Genomic DNA, 23,273 nt, shown 5'->3' on the forward strand with positions numbered 1-23,273 from the left:
GACCGGAATAAAGACCAGTAATCGATTGTAAGTTTCTTGGAACGCCCCATTCGACAACCGTATCATGACCTATTCAGTGTCAATAAGCTTAATATGAACAAATCTTTACATTAATTTGAATAAAACTTCATACATACAAATTTCTTCCTCATTCTAAGACATATATCATTGAAACTTTAATTCTTCTACAAATTTGCTGAAACCATGGCCATGGAGGCTACCGTAGTATGTTAACCGTAGGGGCGGGGCGGCGCCTGGCTCGCTGCGGTCGACGATGACAGTACGTACCGGTAGGCCTAGCCTAGCTATATACGGCCGGATATGCATTGTGCTCCTAAATTATGTAGATCAGACCACTCGGATCAGACTCAGAGAAAGGAAACTTTAATTATCAGTTGTGAGAGACAAAGTGGAAAAGTCGATCAGTGAATATGGAAAACCGAGAACAAGGTAAATAAAGTTGTATGGTTGGAACTAGACAGCTAGCTGGCAGCCGTCAGTTTCGAGGAGATTTATTATTTTTTTTTAGGCAGTGTATACAGCCACACGCGTGTGTCTTTACCATCCAGCCACACGCGTGTGGTTATATCCAGAACACCTATCTGTAGATACCGCCACACGCCGCCAGTAATAACAGTAAAACACGTACCGGTATGTAGGTCTGACCGTCTATATCACGATCAAAATAACCTCATTTCTTCATTAAATTCTTACATTCTAAACCCCTTTGATATCCTTAGATCGTTTCAATTTCATTCTCACCGTCTTCTCTCCTTGCTTTTCTTGTCTTGTTACAAACGGTCGTCTGTTTAACAGCAAATTCTCTTTTTCTACTTGTGTCGATTCTGGCTTCCTTCGCGGTGGCAGACATACACAGTTTGGGTTTACGTTTGGTACGAATTATGAACTGTGTATGTCTACTAGTACTGCGCTGCGCTAACGCTGTATGGGTCTGCCACCGCGAAGGAAGCCAGAATCGACACAAGTAGAAAAAGAGAATTTGCTGTTAAACAGACGACCGTTTGTAACAAGACAAGAAAAGCAAGGAGAGAAGACGGTGAGAATGAAATTGAAACGATCTAAGGATATCAAAGGGGTTTAGAATGTAAGAATTTAATGAAGAAATGAGGTTACTTTGATCGTGATATAGACGGTCAGACCTACATACCGGTACCGTGTTTTACTGTTATTACTGGCGGCGTGTGGCGGTATCCACAGATAGGTGTTCTGGATATAACCACACGCGGTGGCTGGATGGTAAAGACACACGCGTGTGGCTGTATACACTGCCTTTTTTTTATTTGGTGAGTTTTGTTGGTTGTTCAGCTGAACTTTGTTGGCTTCACTCACCAAATACAGAGACCGAAGTTCTAGCGCAATCTGTACAGGCAATGACAGGGCCAGGGGACTCAGCTCAATTGCCATATATCGGATTAAACGGGGAAGTGAATTGCGCGACAGCCGAGGTAAGTCACTGGTTTTGTTCCTTTTAACTTCATTTTTCTCTGTTTTTTGGCAATTAATGTCAAGAGGGAATATAAATTTGTATTTTAGTCACGTTAATTTTCAAAATTTTTATTAATTAAAGACAAAAATTGAAAAGCCCCGACGGGGGATTTTGCATTGGAAGTCCCCTAATGGTGGCTGCACGATAGCGAGCCGTCTGTGTACGAGGAGAAAAAACTCCTCGAAACAGACGGCTGCCAGCTGTCTAACATGTACCGTATTGTAGATCAGTTTTTAATAATAGGCATTTTATACTGCGCACATATCCACCCTGTTAGATGCTCAAGGCACTCCTATATCATGTATATAGGGCCCCTATATACTCATATTGAGTGACCCCCGGTGGGGTCACTCAATATGACTTGGGGACCGCATGACCGTTACCAAAATCACGGGAAAAGGGGTCAATTTCACGGAACGCACGGGGACGGAACACTCCTCGAAATATTGAAAATAGGGGTGCTCACCTTCCTCGATCTGATGGAAATAGGGGTCAGGAAAAAGGGGAGAATGATCACGGGAAGTAAAATCCGTCGCCGAGTCACCCATCCGCAGAGGGCACGCTCATCATGCTTTGTATCTTTATGTGGACAACTCTACATTTATTTTTACAAAGAATTCTACTTGTTTTTCAAGAAAAATAAAGTTCTTTTGGATTATTGTATCAGTATGACATGGCTCTTGGTCATCTTTAAGGACTGACCACTCTGACGCCCGTGTTGCAATTTCCTCTAATGAGGAAAGGGTATAAATGCCCTGTCTTTGAAATATGGTAAATAGGGGTAAGTTTGCGAAATGGGCAAAAGTGTCCTTACAATCTTATAATTATGGGTGTTTCAAGGTACAATTTTACCGCAATTTTGTCCTTGTTTTGCGTGAAAATAGGGGGGTAAATTTCACAAAATGTCCTTGAAATTGACTGCGATAGGGGGTTACTTGCATTTGTGGTAACGGTCATACGCGTCCCCCTCTGCTGGTGAGTGACCCCACCAGGTATAGATATTACCCGGCTAAGCTAGGCGTTCAGAGCGCACACAGCTTCTTAAGGAATTACTTCCTACCGGTACCCATTTACCTCACCTGGGTTACGTGCAGCACATCATGGATCAGTTTCTTGCTGAAGGAAATTACGCCATGACTGGGATTCGAACCCACGACCCTCTGTTTCAAAGTCCGGAGACTAATCCACAGGGCCACAACGCTCCACGTTTTAGTTGCTCTCTTTTGAACTTTCTCCATGCCTTTAGCACCCCCCTTGAATCTGGCAAAATAAATATGCACTTGAGCTCTGTGTATGGAATTGTGACTGCAGAGTGACAGATGATCCCTCAGAGCTACCAACTCTCACGCATTATGCGTGAGACTCGGCATTTTGGACTCTGTCAAGTGTCATCCCCTCAAATCTCTGTCTCGCGCAACTATCACAGCTTATCCCCATATACATTGTACATAATGTCTGTGATCTCACTCAGATTCACAGAAAATCTCGCGCATAGCTGGTCTTTGAACTTGGCATCTCTGGATCCCATTCAAATTTTCTAAAGAGGCTGCAATCATTGAATGCAGAGAAAACCAGCAAATAAATGTTTGAAATTTTGGAGTAATATTTCCTTTTATTTCTTTTCTATACTATGGACATTTTTTAGAAATTGATGCACAGGAAATACTACTTCTTTGCCTGATAAATCAAGTGCGTAGCTTTAGGACCCCTCCTACATCAGGCAAGAAAGCAAGAGGCGTTCGTAAAACATGGCAGGATTTTTGTATTCATGACTTTTGTGATTCTTGGTCTTTAGAGGGCAAGTCTGAGAATTGTTTGAAAGTATGTATTACAGTGATTTCAATAAAGGAACCCTGTGGAAGGGTTAAAAAGAAAGAAAAAAAAAGTCTGAGAATTTGCACGCGTTTAGTATGGAACATTTCAGAGGTTTGAATGACCTAAAAAATAGTGTTAAATGACTTTGATTAGATTGAATACACTCATGATGGTAGACATCTAGGAGAGGAATGACAATGCAAAAAAAATGGTGACACATGACCTTGGCCTTTTAGAGAGGAAAGATGTGCCGTTACGTATGGGACACAGAAAAAAGACAATTTTTAAAACATTTTTTTCAAGTTGAGAATCTAAAACCCTCTAATTAAATGTAGGGGACTAGACAGCTGGCAGCCGTCTGTTTCAAGGAGTTATTTAATTTTTCGAAATTTCTCCTCGTACACAGACGGCTCGCTATCGTGCAGCTACCATTAGGGGACTTACAGTGCAAAATCCCCGTCGGGGCTCTTCAATTTTTGTCTTTAATGAATCAAACTTCGAAATTAACGCAACCAAAATGTAAATTGATATTCCCTCTTGGCATTAATTGCCCAAAAAACGGAAAAATAAAGTTAAAAGGAACAAAAACAGTGACTTACCACGGCTGTTGCGCAATTTCACTTCCCTGTTTTATCTGAACGTACATGTAGTACATAAACACATATGGCCATTGAGTCCCCCTGCCCAGATCGCGCTAGAACTTCAGTCTTTGTATTTGGTGAGTGAAGCCAACGGAGTTCAGCTGAACACCCTACATAACAGAGACCGAAGCTTTTGGTCTAGTAGGGTCAGTTACGTATGGGGCATTTTGTACCCACAGAAAATGTTCACAATTTTCCCCATAATTTCAAAAATTGAAATAAATTAAAATATGGAAATGACAAAAGTTCTTTTCTTTTGAAATGTTCTATTGAGACATATTTGACATGACTGAAAAGGAAATTAGCCATTTTTCAACAAATTTTTTTTTCTTGTTTTTCATGATTGCATGAATTTCTTGTGTATTTCTATTGTTCTCAATTTTTTTTCATATTTTTCCATTTTCACAATTTTTTCAGAGCACTCTTAAAATTTGTTTTTCTCCATTCACTTTATACACAAATCTCCCCATATGTGGGTAAATGTCCCATACGTGACTAACCCAGGCCCAGGAGCTCACCATGTATTTACCCATACTCACGGGACAAGGGTAGATTATGGTCAAAATATCTAGCAAGATAAATTGTGAAAACAGAAATGAGGAGAAATGAATCATAACAAAAAATGGCCGAACGAGAGGGGTAGAAGAGAGAACTTATCATTTTTTTTATGTCCAGTCTGTGCCTCGATGTCAGGATACTACCGTCATCCATATAATCGTGGTAAGTGCATAATTTCTGTTTTCAAAATTTATCTTGCTAGATATTTTGACCATAATCTATCCTAGTCCCTTGAGTATGGGTTAATACACGGTGAGCTCCTGAGCGCCTAACCGCGAAGTGGGCCGGTGCTCCCCGGGTTAATACGTGACATGGTGTCCCATACGTAATTTTTTTTAAATCAACTTTTAATTAAAGGGTAAACTATATTATTGAAACTTTTGTGGTATAACATTTTCATACTTAATAAATTAGAACTTCCCAGAGATGCAATAATACAAGTATTGTATTATGAGAAATAACTTTTTAAAAAATCCTCAAAATGTTACATATGGGCTATTCCACGTTTACGTTACATTTGGAGACACCTTGACTCATACTTGGACCTGTAACTCCATTATTATTGATAGGAACTAAACATCTCCTTATCACAACAAAGTACACAGTCTGACTATCCTTTGTATAAAAACAAAACTTGGGAAATTTTATCATGCGCCTGGCAAATCTTTGGAATGTGTCGGTTACTCACGTTACATGATTTGGACATGCATAAAATGAAAAGTCGACATAAGTGAAAAGTCTCCTTATACAAGGCTTTTATGAAAGTTGATTATATCCATTTCAAAGAAGTATATTAGGAGACAAACTTCGTATATAATTAAAAAAATAAAGAAAAAAGAGTTGTTCACAAGTGACATCACACATCTTTGTCGCATTGCCAATTCGCTATCTCCATAGCATTAGTGATCGCAATATTCAAATGCTCATAACTTTCTCATTATTTGTCCGATTTTTCTCGAACTTTCGTTGATCTGTTTCTTTGATTTGTCTGTTTTCACACAAGCGATCTTGTTCCAAAGGTTTCATTCTCCTTTAACCTAGAGATCTAGTATTGTCTAGGATCTACTCTTTTTAATAGAGCCCTTTCACCATGTTTGCATGGGAGTGGGATTAAATTTAATGCCTATTGCACGGGACAGTGTCATGACATTTGACAATCAGCAATAGATCAATTATCATTAACAATGTCCATTTAAACATTGTTTTTCATTACATTGTGTTTCTGTTTCTTTTCGCAGATGAGCTGAGAGAGCCAACATTAGAGGAGCTTGGTTTACACTCCCATTGTCTCAACTGTATCTCTAAACGATGCAATGTTTCTGTGCAACCAGGGGTATCATGTGCGCACATCTACTGCCCATTTAAGTGAGTTTACATAAACACACCAGTGAGGTGTTTCTCAAAGCTATAAATGTCTTTACTGTCTTTTCCATGAACCTGAATTATAATGTTGAACAAACAGTATTTGGAAATTAAAAATTTCAATTTCAATTTCTTTCTTTCTTTCCTTTTTTATTTATTTATTTTTTAACGCAATTTGATATTGGTCAGATTCTTCCGAGCACAATTAAATAAATTTCAAATGTTTTTTCCTTTTTGAATGTTTTGTCTATACATGCATAAGTGTCAAATTTCTTAATTACTAAAAAAAAAGTGTTACCTCTCATATTCGAGACAACTGTTCGTTGTACCAGTATTCCAATTTGTCAAAATATTGTCTGGCTGCTTAACATTAAAGGAAATATATATATAGATACATGATGTACATGTATATACTGAGTCAATTAATTTATCATTATTTTGTATAACTCTTCATATTTTGCCTTATTTTCCTTGATGTAGTGTACACAATGAAATAATGATTCGTATTTATTTTTTCTATCTGTGTATAGCTTCAAGAAAAATAAAACTTAAATGATTCTTTTTTTTTTTTTTTTTTTTTTTAGTTTTCAACCCTAAATAATTGAAATCCATTCTTGGTATAATTGTCGATTTCTAACATATCCTTTTCTATTGATGCACCTTTTCCTGTGCATTAATTAATGTGTTAAGCAAAAATATGCACTTCTGATCATAAACTTCTGAACAATTATAAATCTGAACATGATTCAAATGAATGAATGAAAATACAGCTGTAGTAATTTTCAAACATAAAAAAGTAAACATGTACCTTTAAAAAAAATGCATTTAGATCAATATCACATTCATATCAAACATATTAGAAAGGAGAGGTTCCAGAACATCACCTTCACACCAGGTCTTCAGCACCTGGGTCCCTACAATGATGGATTTTTCAAATTCGTTCAGATGCTGAAAAAAAACTGCTCAGTTGGTGCACATTTTAATGTAAGAAGAAATTTACGAAAGATAGATAGTGAAGACTGTTCTTGTCGACGAATCATGTTGACTTGATGACTTTAGTTGAAAAGTTGTGTCCATTAAAATGCATTTTCTTATATTTATCTGCAGTTCACATTTATGTCCTTCGTTTGTTTCCATGGTTCCAAAACTTTAAAGTTCTTTTGCAAAATTAACATTCTTTCTCATACGGTATAAACAACTATGTGAACAAACTAGACATAGCTATCAATTTCAAAATCTTTTAAAAATCTGACTTTTTCATGAAATAAAAGAATCCGTTTCTTTGAGAACAAAGTCATGTAAAATAAAAATTTCCATTTTCTTTATAGGAAATATGTAATCAAATAAAAATTTGATTATTGGTATCAAGATGGATCTCTAAATATTAACAAATGTTATTATCGAACTGAGTCAAATTTCTACTCATAAGTGTCGATTTGAGTTCGGTTACTTTTCATTCGTTACATCTGAAAATCGTCATATTTCGTTGGACGTTGAGTTTTGTGGATCGGGCGTTTTCTCACAACTGTTGGTGTACGCACTAGAGGTGAAGTTTCATTCTGCCTGGGAGTTGAAGTGACTGTGCTACTACCAGGTTCTATAGAAACGCGAGGTGGAGTATGTACTTATCGCTTAGTTGTCATCTCTGCGCTGGTAGATGGGACAGTGGTTGGTACATCATCTTCATCTGGACGGGTGTAGGCATCATTGAGACCTTCTGCGCTGGTGTCAGTTGTGGTCTGGGGTTGTTGAGTGAAGTCTGGCCTGATGTGTTGCCTATTACGGCGAAGAAAATGTCCGTCAGGGCTCTGAAGGTTGTAAGATCGTTTTCCCTCTGTTCTGGAATGGACTTTAGCAGGAGACCACTGTCTGGTGATAGGGTTGCGATGTCTTACATTTTGCCCTGGGTGTAGTTTTGGCAGGTCAGCTCTTCGGGTGTGTCTGTCAAAATAGAACTTTTGACTGTTCTGCCTTTCCGTCAATTGGTTGTAGATGTCATCAGCATCTCGTTGTGAACGCTGCATGTTGTTGGGAAGAATAGTTCTCAATTGACGATTCATGAGAACTTCAGCTGGACTTTGCAACTTCTCTGATATGGGTGTAGCAGACAGTAGCACGCCATAGAAGTAGTGCTAGTTGAATGTCTTATGTTTTTTTCATGATGTTCTTAATTGTCCTGATTTGTTTCTCGACAAATCCATTGCCTTGTGGTCTCCTGGGAGATGATGTAGCATGTTCGAACCCCCACTCATCTGCAAATGACTTAAACTGGTAACTGGCGTACTGGGGTCCATTATCACTCACTAACTTCGTTGGTATGCCATGTTCTGCAAACACTTGCTTTAGGATAGTGATTACTGCATTGCTTGTTGCTGGGTGTGGTAACTGGCGAACCACTGGATATTTGCTATAGTAGTCAACCACTATCAACCATTGTTTGCCTTTGAATTCAAACAAGTCAGTTGCAATTGTGTTCCATGGCAATGTTGGAATTTCATGCGGATAGAGTGGTTCTGGTGTTTGTGCTGGTTGGTTTTCCTGGCATCTCTTACATGATTGTACCACTCTGTCTATGTCCTTGTTCATGTTGTTCCAGAAGACACATCCTCTGGCTAGCAACTTGGTCTTCTGTTGGCCTAAATGACTGGTATGAAGTTTTCCTAAGATCTCAGCCTGCATCAACTTTGGAATCACAACTCTGTTTCCCTTGAGAATTATACCATCGTTGACTGTTAGTTCATCTCTGTAATTCCAGAATTGGCGTAACTCTGGTTGAACTTCCTTCTGAGTGTTCGGCCATCCAGTTATAATGACCTTCATCAGTGCCGTCATTGTTTCAATTCGTCGACTTTCTTTGATGAGAACTGTACCAGGTCTACTCTCAAATCGAGATCAACTGTTTCATTGTTGCGAGTGCTTGGTAGTCGTGAGAGACTGTCAGCTAGTAAGTTCTCTAGCCCTGGTCTGTGCGTGATCTGGAAGTTATATCCCTGTAGACGGATCAGCATCCTCTGTAGTCTTGGTGGGGCTAGTGTAAGAGGTTTATCCATGACCATCAACTTCTTTCCCCGGGGGGGCCACTTCCATTTACGAGTGGATACCATGCGCGACCATGGGGTCTCAAAAAGCAACCTAAACACGTATTTTCCATATTCTGAAATATTAACAAGTATTGGCATCTGAAACCCTACCCTTAACAAGTATTGGAAACAAAATGATATTCTTTGCAAGACGGTATTCCCTGAAATGGACCCCTAAATAAGTACAGCGATATTTTATTGTATGTCACGGGTCCGTCGGTTGTATGTTTTACTTTTACACACCTTTTGGCTTAGGACGGCCCCACCTTCCACAACTTGCCCAAATTGGACTCTAAACACTCTTAAGTGTTGGGGCAAAAAGGACAACCTTTATAAAGCATTTTAATTTTGTTTTATCATCCCCGCAAATCTGACCCTAAACACGTAGCTGTCCTAGCGAAAAAGACACCCTTTTAAAATTATTTTTGTGTTTTTGATACCCTTATCACGTTACGTGTGTAACGTGCCCTATCTTGAAAAAGACATCCTTTTTACATGTTTTTGGGGTCGCGTATGGTATCCACTCGTCAGTGTAATTGGCCCCCCTCCGGGGTATTTCATAGTAAGTTTTTAACTGTAATTGTCCATATTAGTGTGTTTGTAAATTTGAGAATGATCCAATATGTGTGGATTTTGAAACTTGCTCAATCACTTATTATACATGTACCACTCCCAAAACAAACAATGCATGCATTCTTGTGCATAGAGGACCTAAATAATGAACTCTGTGCTCTTCTCACACATCGTTCTTTATTTGGCCCTGCATGCACGTGCTTAAAGGTCAAGTCCACCTCAGAAAAATGTTGACTTGAATCAATGGAGAAAAACCAGGCAAGTACAATGCTGAAAATTTCATCAGAATCGGATGTAAAATAAGAAAGTTATGATATTTGAAAGTTTCACTTATTTTTAACAAAATAGTTACTTGAACAAGCCAGTTACATCCAAATGAGAGAGTCGATGATGTCACTCACTCACTATTTCTTTTATTTTTTTATTGTTTGAATTATACTATATTTCAATTTTTACGAATTTGACAGTTAGGACCACCTTACCTGAACCACAAAATGTTAAAAATGGAATTCCACGTCTTAACGGAGGAATGAAACTTCATTTCACATGACAATGATGAGAAAATCAAAATATTTCATATAATAAAATACAAAAGAAATAGTGAGTGAGTGATGTCATCAGTTCCCTCATTTGCATACCGACCGAGATGTACAAACTGTTTTGTGAAATGAAGTGAAACTTTAAAATGTCATAACTTTCTTATTTTACAGCCGATTTTGATTAAATTTTCAGTGTTATGCTTCTTGTTGAATTTTTCTCTTTTTATTCAAATCAAGTTTTTGTTGGGGTGGACTTGTCCTTTAATACGTGCATTATTGTATCCCCTGAACAGAGTTAGGAGGATACTATGGGTTTTGCCTCGTCCGCCGCCGCAGAGGTTTCTTTGTGAGCGCTCTATCAGCTGCATTTCTTCTCCGATCATCTTAAAATGTGGCATGAAGGTCCATTATGGTAAAGCAAAGCTGCCAATTGATTTTGAAGTGGGTGGAGACATTGTTGTCATGGTAACAAGTCTATGTGAAAATAGCAGTGATGTCCTGGTGAGTGCTCTACTGGCTGCATTTCTTCTCCAATTATCTTCAAATTTGCCATGAAGGTCTATTATGGTACAGCAAATCGCCTATTGATTTTGGAGTGGGTGCAGACATTGTTGCCATGGTAACCATATTTATGTGGAAAATTTGGTAAAACCTGTTACTTCTGCTTTTTTTTCCAGTATGTCATAACAGTTGGCACACAGAAGCAATATTAGAAGGTGAAGCAAAGACCCCTATCATTTTTCGTGGGGGTCTTATAGGGTTAGGTTTACAAAATATATCCAGGTTACTCTATAATTGTATTCCCCAACAGGTGATACTGGACAATACTTTTAGGTTCTGCAGAGTCACGCTGCTATATCATATTATTGTCATCAAATTTGGTACCCACAGGCAAAATGTTGGCAGGGTCATAGTCGCCATGATAATTGTATTTATTTGTCTAATTTCTGAGTGAGCTATATCACAATGGCGGATGACGCGGTGGGTTCGGGGAATACATGTGCTCTGCCGCGCGACCTGCCGAGCATCTCTAGTTTCTATCATGTGCAACTCATCCACCCGATCTAATAGAGATCTATCTTTCTTTGTACTATTTCCAAGTTATAAAGCAAGTTGTAATGTGCTCTGTATGGGAGCCTGATAGTCTAACTCCATGCCTGTCATTATGTTCTGTTACAGATGTGGTGCCTACTTCCATCAGTGTAAAGCAGATGACCATAGTGAGTTGTGTCCTAACGTCAGAATGGAATGTCTCAATTCTGAACTTGGTTGCCAAGCAATAATGAGACGTGCCTTATGTATCGACCATCTCCAGCAGTGCCCTGCCCATGTCATCATGTGCGGCCAGGTATGTATAGATAGCCATGTTTTCTACACCCACTTCACTACATGTATTCCTCTGATGTCATCCTGCTAAACTACCAAGTACTAATCATTTGTCTGATGCCTAATCCTAGTTTGCCTAGAATCAGTTTGTATTTTAATTTCCAGTTACGCTTTAGGCCTAAAAAAAGTTTTATACAGTTATATGGATTTTATATAACAAAATTTCATTTGACAGCCTAAAATATGATAGAGAAATGAAGTAGGAATTAGACTAGCTGGGCTTTTTAATAAACTTTTGAGAATTAGACTAATTAGGTATTAAACCAAGTCTTAGCAAGTTAAGAAGAGGGGCTATTCCACGGTTACTCACATTACATTTGGAGACACCTTGACTCATACTTGGAGCTGTAACTCCATTATTATTGATAGGAACTAAACATCTTATCACAACAAAGTACACAGTCTGACTATCCTTTGTATAAAAACAAAACTTGGGAAATTTTATTATGCTCCTGGCAAATCTTTGGAATGTGTCGGTTACTCACGTTACATGATTTGGACATGCATAAAATGAAAAGTCGACATAAGTGAAAAGTCTCCTCATACAAGGCTTTTATGAAAGTTGATTATATCCATTTCAAAGAAGTATATTAGAGAGACAAACTTTGTATATAATTAAAAAAATAAAGAACACATGGTTTTTACTTGGGGTGCAGATAATATGGTTACTCACGTTACGGTTACTCACGTTACATTTTGTCCATGTATGGTTAACAACACACATGTCATTAAAAATTCAATAATGTGTGTAAAATTCGTTGCTAGGAACATCAAAAAGAGATTTTATACCAAAGATTGGAACAATTGGAGCTTTATTAGGGAGTAGGAGGGAAAAATATGATTTCGCTTACTAATTATGCATAAATTAGCATAATCGCTTTATACCAATTTGCATGAAGTAAATTACTGTATAGTATTGTAGATTATGTCCAAGACAACCTGCGCGCAAATTTTCGGCGTGATCGTCCGGCCAGTGGCCGAGATCTCAAGGGGGCCAAATCGCCCCTCCCCTCTCCCCGGGCTATATCAACTCCCAAAATACCCCGGCCTAGATAGGGTTACAGGTAAGGGGCATTCAATGTGTTGTTTGAACACTCTTTAAAGTTTGGTTAATCGAAACCAAGTCTTACTAATGCACTCTTGGATTGTGAATACTTCTACTAATATTCAATTTTTTGTGTGAGTGTATGACCACTGATATTTTGATGAACAAAGAGTCATGTTGCATCAAAGAGGTGTACCCTCATTTTGCTTTTAATTAATCAAAAATAACTTCACAACTCACCATGAGACTTACAACTTGACATACCACAGAAAATTTTACCTAACTGAATAATTTTTACTGATTACTCACATCACATAATGGTTACTCACGTTACAAAGTTACTCACGTTACAGTTTTTCTTCATCATTTTTATAAAGAAATTGTACTTTTTAATGATTTTGATAGTCATCACTGCATCAAAGATTTTTTGAAGGAAGAGAATATAAAATCCCACCAATTAACTATGAAGAATTTTTCTCTCAGAAAACAAATTCAGTTTTTTCGGTTACTCACGTTACATCACCTGAGCAGGTTGCAATATTTATTTTTGAATGAGTACTACAAATTTACTTGAAAAGCTGTTGTGTATTTTAAGTAATTTGACTCTTCTAAACTTCAGAAATATATAAAGTGGTATGTTGTTGCAATAACAAAATGGTAATAAGGCAATAAAGGCATATTTCATTTTTCACTATTTTTCTTGTAGTTTGGTACAGAATGGAAGACACAACTTTTGACAATTTTTTTCCAAAGTATACATATGAAAATAAACTTTTTATTTCTTGTTCCTGAAACTATCATGTATGAAGGACATAAAGCATTAAAAAATTCAAGAAAATATTGAATTTGAATTTTTAAGCTCATGTCCACCAACCTGTGGAATTGCCCAGAGAATAAAATCAAATTTCACATTCATCCGTGTTTGTGCCCCTGCTACTTGATAGTCGATAGCAAAAGATGACTATGATAGTCACTTCTGCACTGGTCATGATCACGAGTGTGAACCTGTTCTTGGAGAATGGAGGGAGCAGCAAAGAGCATTGCTTGAAGCAGGAGGATCAGAGAGAGCAGCTGAGTCAGATAGCAAAGAGAAGAAGGAAGGGGATGACATTACAGGGAATAAGGCAGGATCAGAGAATGAAGGAGAAACAAGTGGTGAGTTTATAAGAGATTAACTCACTTAAAGAGGAAATAATGATGAGGGTATTCCATGTATAATGTATTAAATCCACTCTACAGCGAGACACAGACATTGATACGATACCATTGGGACGGAAAATGGATGATGTCAAGGGGAAGTAAACCGGGACAAAAAGTTTATTGTAAAAATAGCAGAAAAAATAAAATAGTGGTGAAGGTTTGAGGAAAATCCATCAAAGAGAATATAATTTTTTTATAGAATTTTAGTTATTTGATTTGTGATGTCATATGCGAGCAGCTTTCCTACATATTGTATGGTAAACAAATCAATAAAAATTGGTAAAAAATTATTGTACCTTCAGTATTTCAAAACACGAATCATTTCACACTCGTTTCTATTAAAAAAAGAAAATAAAAAATATTGAAGTCGTCACAAACGATTAAAAAAATGAAATTTATGCATTTTATATTACATAACATATGGGACTGCTGCTTTGTTTATAATGTCACAAATAAAAAAAATTGAAATTCTAATAACATATTTTTTAATGTTTTTCCTCAAGTCTTCAATATTTTTTTTTCATTTTTTGTGCCATTTTCTCGAAAGTTTTTATGTTTTTGTCAGGGTGAACTTTAATACCCTTTAAGGATTCAGATATCTTGCAATTCGGATGTGTTTGGGATTGAAAAGTCTGCATTTATTAGAATCAGGGTGAGATGTTCAAGGGGAAGCTCACCGTGAAGAAAAATTTGTTGTAAACATAGCAGAAAAAAATAATGAAAAATATTGGAGAAGGTTTGAGGAAAATCTGTTATTAAAGATTAAGAAAGTTATTAGAATGTTAAGTTCGGATTTGTGATTTTATATACGAGCTGCTGCCCCATTTGTTATGTATTATGAAAATGAATGAATTTAATTTTTTTAATACTTACTGCTACTTAGGGCGGCTTCATTTTTGTGTCACCTGCATAGCAGAGTGAGTCTACAGGCGCACTTTTCCGACGGCATTGGCGTCAACATCAAATCTTAACCAAAGGAAAAGTTTTTGAAATGATAGCATTACTTAGAAAGTATATGGGCCTAGTTCATGAAACTTTGACATAAGGATTATCAAGTATTATCAAATATCCTACCTGAGTTTCAAGTCACGTGACCAAGGTCAAAGGTTAATTGGGGTCAATGAACTTTGACCAAGTTGGGGGTATTTGTTGAATTACCATCATAACTTTCAAAAGTTTATGGATCTGATTCATATAACGTAGACATAAGAGTAATCAAATATCACTGAACATCCTGTGCGAGTTTCAGGTCACAGGACCAAGGTCAAAGGTCATTTAATGTCATTGAACTTTGGCCATGTTCGGGGTATTTGTTGAATTACCATCATACCTCTAAATTGTATTGGTCTAGTTCATAAAACTTCGGCATAAGAGTAATCAGGTATCACTGAAAATTCTGTGCAAGTTTTAGGTCACATTACCAAGGCCAAAGTTAAAGTTTACATACTGTATGTACAAGATTCTTGACTTACAACTCAGCAATCGTAAGTCACTTTTCAACCAAACTTGGATGGTAAATGTACTTAGGGAGACCTGCATGTTATGCTGCAATCGGAGGTCATGTGGTAAGGTCAAAGGTAATTTTCAGGTCAACGTATAAGTTGACATGCAAGACTCTCTTATGACACCTAACTCCGTAACCGTAAGTCACTTTTCAACCGACCTTGGATGCTAGATGTACTTAGGCAACCTGCATGTTATGCTGTAGTTGGAGGTCACATGGTAAGGTCAAATGTCACTTTCAGGTCAACATTTGATTTTACATGCAAGGACCTTATGACAAACTTGTGTTATTCCATCCCAGTCATTTCACAATGAAAGTTTCGATACAATTCAATTGCGTGCCCTCGTCAATTACAATATTTCTGGTTATTTTCATAAGTGGGCGAGACACAAAATTGCTTTTGTCTTGTGTTTATTTTCCTGTGCATAATTTAGCATACATGTAAATGTGTACTTTGATAGACTAATTTATCAATTGTTTATTTTCTGAATTTTCAAAAGATGAAAAGCCATCATCAGTACACAAGCGAGGGGATCCTCTTCACACTGTACCTTGGCAGCTATTAAGGGATGAAGGACAAGAAGAAGGAGAGTTAGAAGGGGAAGAAGACATAGCTACCTCTCTCACCCCTGTCTCGCCTTCTCCTGTCTCCCCAGCCCCTGACGATGAGCACCTCCACCTCAGCCTGATGCCATACAGGATCCTACAGGAGATTGGTCTCCACCTGGACCGAGAGTCACTCAATGAGCTGGCCCTTACGTCACATTTCTTCAGGGATGTTGCTGCATCCCTTCTGCGTAAGAAAGGTCTAGTGGAAACAAGATGGAAGAAGGTGGATAACAAGTGGATAGAAGACGGGAAGGTCAGTTGATGGCAGATTTTATTCAGATTTTTTTTCAATTTAATTTGCCTTTCATGACATTCCACAGTAACATGTATATCTGTGAGCATCATGATCTGCTCATATTTTATGCTATGCACATTGACGAGATGAGAGAGTAGTTTGGAATATTTCCTCACAAAGCATTTTGCATTTTTTTGTGTTTTTGGCTCATCCGGCCCGAAGGACCTGATGAGCTTATGCTGTGGCGTCTGTCGTCCGTTCACAATTTCAAATGCTACTTCTTTGCCATTTCAAGTCCGATTTCAATTCTGTTCGCTTTATAAGATAGCATTAGGTGGGGGTTCAAAACTTTTACACAGAATTTTGAAACTCATTAAATATGCTAATTTATGCACGTTTTTCAAAATTCACAAAAAATGCTTCGCTAATTTATGCATGTTTTTTGAAATTCTTATAAAATGCTTCTTCAATTGTTGACCGGTTTTGATTTTTTTTCTTCCATCTGGTAGGACTTCATGAGGTTCACAAAACTTTTAGACAGAATTTTGAAATTTTCAATAGAAAATTATTTATCATAAATGTTGGGGGTATTTGTGGAATGTCATCATAACTTAAAGTTTATGGATCTAGTTCATGAAACTTGGACATAAGAGTAACCATGTATCACTGGATATCCTGTGCACGTTTCAGGTCAATGATCTGTGGCCATATTGGGGGTATTTGTTTAATTGGCATCATAACTTAGAAAGTGTATTGTTCTACACATGAAGTTCATGAAACATAGACATACATGTAAGTAGAGGTGGGCTATAGAGGGTCAATTTTAGGTCACATTTTCAGAACATGCTCATCACACCCTAGTTTGATGACTTTTTGCCTACTGACACCACTTTTGAAAAAAAAAAATGGAAAAAATACGAAATCCGGGGTGCCCTGGCCGAAAACGTAAAAAATCCAGGATGGCCGCCGTTTCGGCTTAAAAAGGACATTTTTGCCTGTAACTCAGTCATTTTTTTGTCTATTGTAATAGTTTTGGTGTCTAACCCCATGTTTTAGGGGTCAAAGAAACTGAATATAATGATATTTTTGGTTTAAAACCTAATCTTCTACATTATACTCACCTTTTCCCCATACATGTATTTAATGTTAAATTTTCCTTCTCCTTCACCCCTACCCCTACCGCAATTTTTGTACTTCTAAAAAAATTTCTTCAAGTCATGCTAGCCACCATACTCTTAATAATAAATTCTAGCTATTAAAAGTGGTTTTTTTTGGTACTACATGTATATAGCCAGAAAGATACAAACAATAACGTAAACGTAAATGTATGTGTCATGCAGAAATCTGTATGTGGCTGGTGAATTCCGAGTCAGCATACATGTATGGTAACTGTAGCCAGTACTAATACTGTATCTGCTTTAAAGTACCAATTAACATTTGGTCATCAGACCTCTAGGCAGAGAGTACCTACATTTCCACTGTGGGTGTACATATTTAACTGTAAAATGACTTGAATAAGCCTTCTATGATATGCCAATTGTCAAGCACAAAGGTAATGTTTTGCTGGAAGATGTATCCCATGAGCCAATTACATTACATGGAAGAATCTGCATCGGCAGTACTGTCTGTACATTAGCTTGCTGATCTGTCCCTTTCACCCTTTCCATGTGCTCGATTTCATATCCCTCACGAGGTTGGTCTCGACACATACCAAGGTACCAGTTTTGTTCATCGTTGTAATCCCATATCATAATACAGAATTTGATGCCCACTTCTTTGTCAGTATTTTCTTCAAGGTTGGAATGGGCAGTTGGCTGTGTGATCCCATTTGATAACTTTAGATTGAATGCATTCACCATGTCATCTTCAGTAGGCAGATCAGGGGCAGGGAGATTATCAGACTCTCCTCCAGTCAATAGAAGAGTCAAGTTCACCTTCATTTGTGTTTCACATAGTTGGTTGACAAGTGTGGGTGCACCAAGTAATCTCGATGGGATATGTGTCTGCGATATGACAGCTCTGCACGTAACATAGTTTTAAGCTTGGTGGGATCCTGATTATCCAGGCATTCTTGAAGCTCATCAACGTTTGTTAATGGACCTCCCCATGTTTTACATTTCTGTAACAGCCTATGCACTGCTTGTTGTGCTTGGGCCACATTTCGCTGAAGCTTTTCCTGAGAGAGGATGTTTTGCTCTTCCACCCATTTCTGTTCACTCTTATCCAACACTTTTGCAATGTTATGGGTCACTTTTTCCAGTTACTACATTAGCCTTGTTCAAGGTCATATCATCTCGAATACCCTTGGCAGTGAAGTTTCTTTTGGAAGCAGCAGCAGACCGCTTTGCTAGTTTGTCAAACTGACAGATCCCGCTCACACTGCAAATTGTTTGAAGGCAGATTAATGAGATCTTCTGGTGTGAGTTTGTGGAGTTCAGTTGCTCTAGGTTCTGCCAAACGTGTTTCTGCTGTTTGCTTAAATCCATACTCGCGTCCTCTCTGAGTGGCTAAATCTTTGGCAGCTTGCTGACACATTTACTGCAGAAAATACATGCCTACAGTTGTCTCAGTTTTTTTTACTTGGAACGTGTATGGTACCTTGTATGAAGACAGTGTGTCTGTCTTGTTATTCAGCAGATCATCATGAAGACATGGGAGGATGGTCACTATCATTCTGAGAGCTGACTTCTACCATGTTAAGGAATGGGAGGGTTATGCAGTATCACAATTTTTAACTAGGTGCAAAACAAAGGCTACACTTTCATATGATATACATGTATAATTCATTTTATTGTATGATGACCAACTTAAGAATTTTTAGTTTCCAACATACATGTAGTTCATCTTCTCATTTTGCATTGCTGTATGTAGTGTACAAATAATTTTTGTCTCACCTGCATAGCAGAGTGAGACTATAGGCGCCGCTTTTCCGCCGGCGGCGGCGTCAACATCAAATCTTAACCTGAGGTTAAGTTTTTGAAATGACATCATAACATAAAAAGTATATGGACCTAGTTCATGAAACTTGGTCATAAGGTTAATCAAGTATTACTGAACATCCTATTAGAGTTTCATGTCACATGACCAAGGTCAAAGGTCATTTAGGGTCAATGAACTTAGACCATGTTGGGGGAATCAACATCAAAATCTTAACCTGAGGATAAGTTTTTGAAATGTCATCATAACTTAGAAAATATACGGATCTAGTTCATTGAACTTGGACATAAGGTTAATCAAGTATCACCAAACATCCTGCATGAGTTTCACGTCCCATGACCAAGGTCAAAGGTCATTTAGGGTCAATGAACTTTGGCCGATTTGGGGGTATCATTTGAATTACAATCAAAACTTTAAAAGTTTTTGGATCTGATTCATGAAACATGGACATAATAGTAATCAAGTATCACTGAACATCCTGTGCAAGTTTCAGGTCACATGATCAAGGTCAAAGGTCATTTAGGGTCAATGAACTTTGGCCGAATTGGGGGTATTTGTTTAATACCATCATAACTTTAAAAGTATGTTGGTCTAGTTCATACAACTTGGACATAAGAGTAATCAAGTATCACTGAACATCCTGTGCACATTTTAGGTCACATGACCAAAATCAAAGGTCAATGAACTTTGGCCATAATGGGGGTATCTGTTGAATTACCATCATAACTTCGCAAGTTTATTGATCTGACTTTTGAAACTTGGACATACATGTAAGAGTAATCAAGTATCATTAAATATCCTTTGCAAGTTTCAGGTCGCATGATCAAGGTCAAAGGTCATGTGAGGTCAATGAACTTTGGCCACATTGGGGGTATTTGTTGAATTACCATCCTATCTCTGTAAAGTGTATTGGTCTAGTTCATAAAAGGTTGAAATAAGAGTAACCAAGTATCACTGAACATCTTGTGCGAGTTATAGTAGTTTTCAAAGTCAGCACTGCTGCTATGTTGAATCGCGTGATGCAGGTGAGACGGCCAGAGGCATTCCACTTGTTGTAGACACTGTAGTACATGTACAATGTATTTTATTATCATATGAGTGTTTTCTTTTGTGAATAATTATTTAATAGCCGTTTTCAAAGTCAGCACTGCTGCTATATCGAATCGCGTAATGCAGGCGAGACTGCCAGAGGCATTCCACTTATATATCTCTTATACATGTACATGTCTCATTGAATTCTGGATACACATGATGTTCAATATACCAACAGAAATAGTTGTTTATTGTTTACATACATGCAGAATAATGGTATATAAAGAGCTGACATGAGGAATATTACTTTTTATACCCCTGTCCCGACGAGACGTGTTAGTACGCTGTCTCGACGGGATGTATTATGGTATCACGCTCGGTGTCTGTCCGTCCGTCCGTTCGTTAACTCGATAACTTCAATTTAACTTTGATAACCTAGGCTCATATAATTTGGTGTGTATGATTATAGCATGGATCCCAGGAAGCCTATTGATTTTGAGGTTCAAAGGTCAAGGTCACAGGGACATGTTTTCATCTTACCCTTCTGCAGTCCTTGTAAACACGATAACTTTAGTTTACCTTAACCTATAGGCTCATATAATTTGGTGTGTATGATACTAGCATAGATCTCAGGAATTCTATTGGTTTTGAGGTCAGACAGTCAAAGGTGAAATCACCTTCCACTTTTCTTGCTTGACCAATAACTTCATTTCTGCTTCTTCTTCTTCTCTATAAGTACAGGCCACCGTCTGGCGTATTGTCGTACTGTTGTGCAGGTGCAATGTATGTACAGTGTCTTAAATAAGGGGTCTAAAATGAACTCAAGAGTGTGCAGCTAAAAAGACATCCGTAGAAAGTTAACGGAGCTGGATTTTCTGTACCTCTCTTTTGAAGCTTGGAAGAGAGGTACATGAGACGGCGACCTGTGGAAGAGCGTTCCAAAGCCTGGTTGCATCAGGAAAGTAGCTTTTTTGCAGTGTCTGTGTCCTAGCAAATGGTACTTGTAATTTCTGGTTATGACCTCTTTGTGAGGTTTGGAGAGATGGGATCAGAGTAGCCTCCGGGATGGATATTAACGAGTTCTTAATGCAGAACATCATCGCAGTCTTTGCCTGGGCTCTCCTTTCTTGCAGGGATGGCCATTGCAGTTGTTGGAGCATGGAGGTGACACTGCTTGTTCTGTGGTGGTCATTGCAAACAAAGCGAGCATACCTTCTCTGTATCATTTCAAGCCTCATGATGTTAGCTTGAGTGAAAGGATCCCAGATGATACTTCCATATTCCATGACTGGTCTAAGTAGAGTGAGGTAGCAGAGCACCTTGACTTTGCGAGGACATGATCTAATGTTCCTTTGGAGAAAAGCCCTGGTGGAATTAGCCTTTTTTGCTACCTGGCTGATGTGATGATTCCAGCTGAGCTTTTGATGGAGGTAGATTCCAAGATATTTTGCTGTGTCTCCTTTCTCCAAGGGGTAACCATGAAGTACAGGCGGCGTATTATGTGCTCGCCTTTATAGCGACACTCTTGTTTTATAATGGATAAGAAAAGAACATTGTATTTTGAAATCCCCATTCAATGACCAATGACAATCGTATGACAATGATTTATTTCTTTGACCACTGTGCAATAATTTTAAGAAAGACCAGAGATTTATTATCAAATATTTTGAGTAAACATTCATTTTCATTGTTTCTCCTTTATTTTTACTTCTGACAGATTTGGCGGTATGTTCCTGCTCATCTCAAACCAGAGCCAAAGGAAAGTTAGAGCTTATTGTACTGACCCTGTTAAGCCCCTTTTACACCTTCACGGAAGCAACACGGATCATCCCGGATTGTCAATCCGGGGTCATCCGTGTACAGTCCGGGACTACCGTGTACACTCCGGCTACTCATCCGGCGCCATCCTTGATGTACCGGCATGCTCGGAGTATACGGACTGATAATCATCCGTGTTCATCCTTGTAGACTCCTTGTACTTCCGTGTAGCTACCGAATGCATCCGGGAGGCTCCTTGTAAGAACCGGGTGATCCTTGTTGATACCGGCTTTATCCCGGGTCAAATGTTTGTATTGTTTGCGTACATGAACAATAGTCCGTATTCGTAACCAAGCACGAGCATGCTCCAGATGCTGCAAAAAGGGACGAAACTTCATTCTAGCAAGATGCCGGCGACAAGAAGTGGTAAGGTCCGTGTAAAGACCCAGTAACATCCGTGATCATCCGGGTAGTCCGTGTTGGCTCGGGGAGCATATCAAACAGGATCCCTATTGCTACCTTGCCTATCCTTGTAGACTCTGTACTTTTCCGTACTTTTCCGTACATATCCGTGTTAATAACCATTTAACTCCGTACTCACTCCGGGAATGCTAGGAAAATACAAATTTGGCACCCTGGATCATCACGGACTGAGATCCGGGATGATCCGTGTTGCATCAGTGAAGGTGTAAAAGGGGCTTTACCGTCACAGCCAGGATTTCTATGAATTAAATTATATGTATCAACTTATGAAATATAAAGATTATTTATCTTTTACATATCTAGGCAAATCAAAATGAGAGTTACATGTAGGCAATATATTATAACCTAATACAGTTTCATGCAATACTTTGACAGTGATTTCATTTGCAAGTTTAATGCTGAAATCCTTGCATCTTATTATTTCATAGCAAAGTTTTCTGTAAAAAAATCCCTGACAAATTGCTTCATGAAACTCATCCAGCCCAGGTGACAGGATCAAAGTCAAAATATATTACTTCAATATCTCTCTATTCATTAACTGAAAACTTTTTTTGTTGTCACAATTTCTAGAAATAAAAGTTACACCTTATCCTCATCTTGCTCCTCCTAAAATTCGTAAATCTAATATTTTTCAGTCTTTGTTCTTTCATATTAGTAGCAACAGGGGCGGATCCAGAATTTCCCGAAGGAGGGGAATTTTACAAGCAAAAAGAAAACATAAGTTTTTTATTTCAAAAAGGGGGGGGGGGCTGGCACACCTGTGTTATAATGGCATTTTTACCATACAAATTTTGTTTGTGCCTCAAATGAGGGGGGGCATGGACCGGCTGGTCTCCCCCCCCCTTATTTGGTAAAAATGCCATTATAACACAAGTGGGGGGGGGGGGGGGACATGGACAGACACACCTGTGCCGTCATTTTACTGTAGATCTTGTGAGAAGCTAATAACCCTAACACAATACACCTGTGAATATATGAATAAACATGTTTAAGTTAGAAATTTTATTAA

At 38.1% G+C, this 23,273-nt stretch overlaps 1 protein-coding gene across 2 annotated transcripts; it reads left to right on the plus strand.

Annotated features, from left to right (window-relative positions):
* The first annotated feature begins 413 nt into the window (after positions 1–413).
* On the plus strand, positions 414–21,888 carry LOC121425195. 2 transcript variants are annotated; one of them, XM_041621200.1, is made up of 6 exons: positions 414–450; positions 5,760–5,886; positions 11,255–11,423; positions 13,451–13,661; positions 15,711–16,072; positions 21,741–21,888. In XM_041621200.1, the coding sequence occupies exons 1-6, from the start codon at positions 432–434 to the stop codon at positions 21,789–21,791; spliced, it is 939 nt and encodes a 312-aa protein (XP_041477134.1). In that variant the 5' UTR covers positions 414–431; the 3' UTR covers positions 21,792–21,888. The 2 variants fall into 2 exon arrangements, with proteins under 2 accessions (XP_041477134.1, XP_041477133.1); XM_041621199.1 differs by lacking the exon at positions 414–450 and adding an exon at positions 4,432–4,683.
* The last annotated feature ends 1,385 nt before the right edge of the window (positions 21,889–23,273 follow it).

The sequence above is a fragment of the Lytechinus variegatus genome, chromosome 12 (assembly GCF_018143015.1).
Source record: "Lytechinus variegatus isolate NC3 chromosome 12, Lvar_3.0, whole genome shotgun sequence".
Lineage (NCBI taxonomy): Eukaryota > Metazoa > Echinodermata > Echinoidea > Temnopleuroida > Toxopneustidae > Lytechinus > Lytechinus variegatus.